Below are 2,867 nucleotides of genomic sequence, written 5' to 3' on the forward strand. Positions count from 1 at the left end.
TTCTAATTTTTAAGTTATGAATTCATATATATTATTTAATGCAATTTTAGTGGATTTTCGCGTCGAAACTATAGGTTCATACTAGAGGTGTCAAATGGCGAGCAAAGCTGATTTTGGCAGGTCAAAATAGATTGAGTCAATAAATAGACGGATCGTTTATTGGGCGGAGAGGAATTAGATAAAGATGGGCTAACATTTGGGTTATAGCCCAACCTGCCCAACTCTTAGCAAGCTTTAATTAATATATATTATTTTTTATGAATGGTTTAATTATCAAACAAGACATTTTTTTTTCTTTTGTTATGGCCATGTGTAATATATCAAACAAAAATAATTATTTACATGAAATTTTAGCATAGTTACTCATTGATCAATTTGAGCTAAAAATTAGCCGAACGGCTAAGTTCACAAATGGACAAGTTAATGGCTGGCCCAACCTCGGGAGGGTTCAAACGGATTTGAGCTCAAATTGACATCCCTAGTTCATACGAACCCAGTACTGCTAGGGGTATCAATGAATATTTAAAAATCGATTAAACTGACCGAACCGTACCGTACCGTACAAAATAATTTTTAAGTTTCTTTTAATATAAATGTAGATTTTTATATTAATCTATTACCGTGACGATAATTTAAGTAGGTTTTTTATTTTATAAACATAAATCGATAAAATACCGAACCGTACCGAATAAATTTACATGTGAAAAATATATTTATATATTGAGTTTAAAATAAATACAGAAAAGTAACTGAACCGTACCGATATCCAAGAGAAACTAACATGATTGGGAAGGTTTAGAAAAGTCTAATTTTGCCTATACATAATAAAATAATCGAAAAATTAATATGATACAAATTTTATAAAATAATCAGCCGAACCGAACCATTGACACCCCTAATATTTCATTAAGAAAACAACTCTACCCAGCAGCACAGTAAAGCACAAGGAAGTGATTAGTACATGAAAATGTTTTTAAAGTAAATGACATGAACAAGCAGCTCCTTATTAATTTCACTAATACACAGAATCATCAGCATTTGCTTTATTGCTTACTACTATTTTTGTTAATACTAATTGAAGCACAACATTACTTCTTCAGTCCTTTGTAATCAATAGGAAGAGAAATTGGCCATGCAGGAAGCATGAACAAGAATGCTGATGACCAACAAGGCAATAATCTTCGAATCATAACTGGAACATCATCTGGATCACCAAGGCAAAGCCGACTGAAAGGTGAAGCCGGTAAAGCACCGGGTTTAGGCCACAAATTTTGTTGAGCCGCCCTTGCAGCAAGGACATCCAACTTTAATGTTTTCATGTTATATGAAACAACAGCATCCCCGAAACCAAGGTATAAGATGTTGGCATCAAGCGGATGGAAGGCGATTGGAGTAGGAATGAGCCCAGTTAACGCTTTGCTAATTAAAATATCATCAAACACGATGTCACGGATCTTTACCCTGTGTTGCAGAGTCCAACTAGAAGAGTCATAGTCGTCAAGAACCCAAACAGAAAAGCCCGAAAATCCAAAGGGATACACGGGCACAAGAGATACCTCGATATACCTCAAGCGACCCTGATGAACATCACACAAAGTAGGACTTCCGTTATTTCTAGCATCATTACATTGCTTATCAATATCATCAGGAAGTCCAATTACGCGACATTGATTCAAGTCATTGGACGGATCAAACGCCACAATCCCAAGTCGACGATCAATCCAATGTAGGTTCCCATTCAGAGCAACATGCCTCCTGAGCGACACAACTTCAATTGGTACATCATTATGAACAACAAGACTTCTCCAACTTCCAGTCTCAGACGAGAATATCTCAAACTTTAAGATATACGACTCGCCAAACTGACAATCAAATCTCACCACTTTAAAACTCTTCAGAGACCCCCCTTCAGATTCCGTTATAAAACCATTACTAACACGCTCAAAACATATCGAAGGTGGAGGAAGCGCAACACAATGCCCTGTAATAGCATTGTAAATGCGATAATCACTTCCACCTCGATCATACAAAACTAGCCCATCACTGACTGCTACAATAGTATATTTTTCATCTTCGGGACAACCAACATAAGGAAAATGAATAGTACAGAATCTCGGATGTAACCGATTATCAGACAACAAATCAGGCAAGTATGACTGAGCAAAATAGTTAACACCATTATTAACACTCAAAGTGTTAGCAAGAATAGTCCACATAGGTGCTTGTTGGGGCAACAAAGAAGCTCTAGAAATATAAAGGGATACAAAAGAAGGTGCAGAAATTAAAGAAAGCCATTGTTTTGAAACACATTTGTACCTAAAAACACATTTTACAGGCAATCTTAAGAAAATTTCTTCCAAGAACCAATCAGGAAGGTAATCATTCTTGAAAAAAATCTTTAATTTGGGTTTTGTATATTTTCCTTTAATGGGGTTGTCAAAATTTGCTCCCATTATGTTATGAACATAAAGTTCCATTTTTTTAAAGCTTAAATTTGGAGGATAAAGAACTGAGTAGGCAAATCTTGAGGGAGTCAAGAAATAAAGAAGAAATGAGCTTAGATTTAGAGGACTTGAGATTTTACCTATTTATAGCTTGAGAATATGTGTAAATATATGGCTTAGAGTCAAGCAGACTATAAAAGACTTGAAAAATTCAGAAGACAGATTTTCTCTCCTCGTGGATTTGCACATTCCTGCAATTTGCTGCTGACTCCATTTTCTTAGTCTTTTCTGGTATACTGGTATACCATTTTTTTAATAACAACCAAATAAAAAGACTATATAAAAAAAATAGAGAGTAGTTATAAAAAAAATAAATGGAGTGTATATGGGTAATGAACTCTTGATTATTTAAAAAAAAAAACA

The 2,867-nt window shown here is 34.8% G+C and overlaps 1 protein-coding gene across 1 annotated transcript; it reads right to left on the reverse strand.

The window, feature by feature from the left end:
- Positions 934-2,617, reverse strand: LOC109230749 (putative F-box/kelch-repeat protein At1g15680). Its single transcript, XM_019396161.1, has one exon. The coding sequence runs from the start codon at positions 2,475-2,477 to the stop codon at positions 1,089-1,091; it is 1,389 nt and encodes a 462-aa protein (XP_019251706.1). The 5' UTR covers positions 2,478-2,617; the 3' UTR covers positions 934-1,088.

The sequence above is a fragment of the Nicotiana attenuata genome, chromosome 8 (assembly GCF_001879085.1).
Source record: "Nicotiana attenuata strain UT chromosome 8, NIATTr2, whole genome shotgun sequence".
In the NCBI taxonomy this organism is placed as follows: domain Eukaryota; kingdom Viridiplantae; phylum Streptophyta; class Magnoliopsida; order Solanales; family Solanaceae; genus Nicotiana; species Nicotiana attenuata.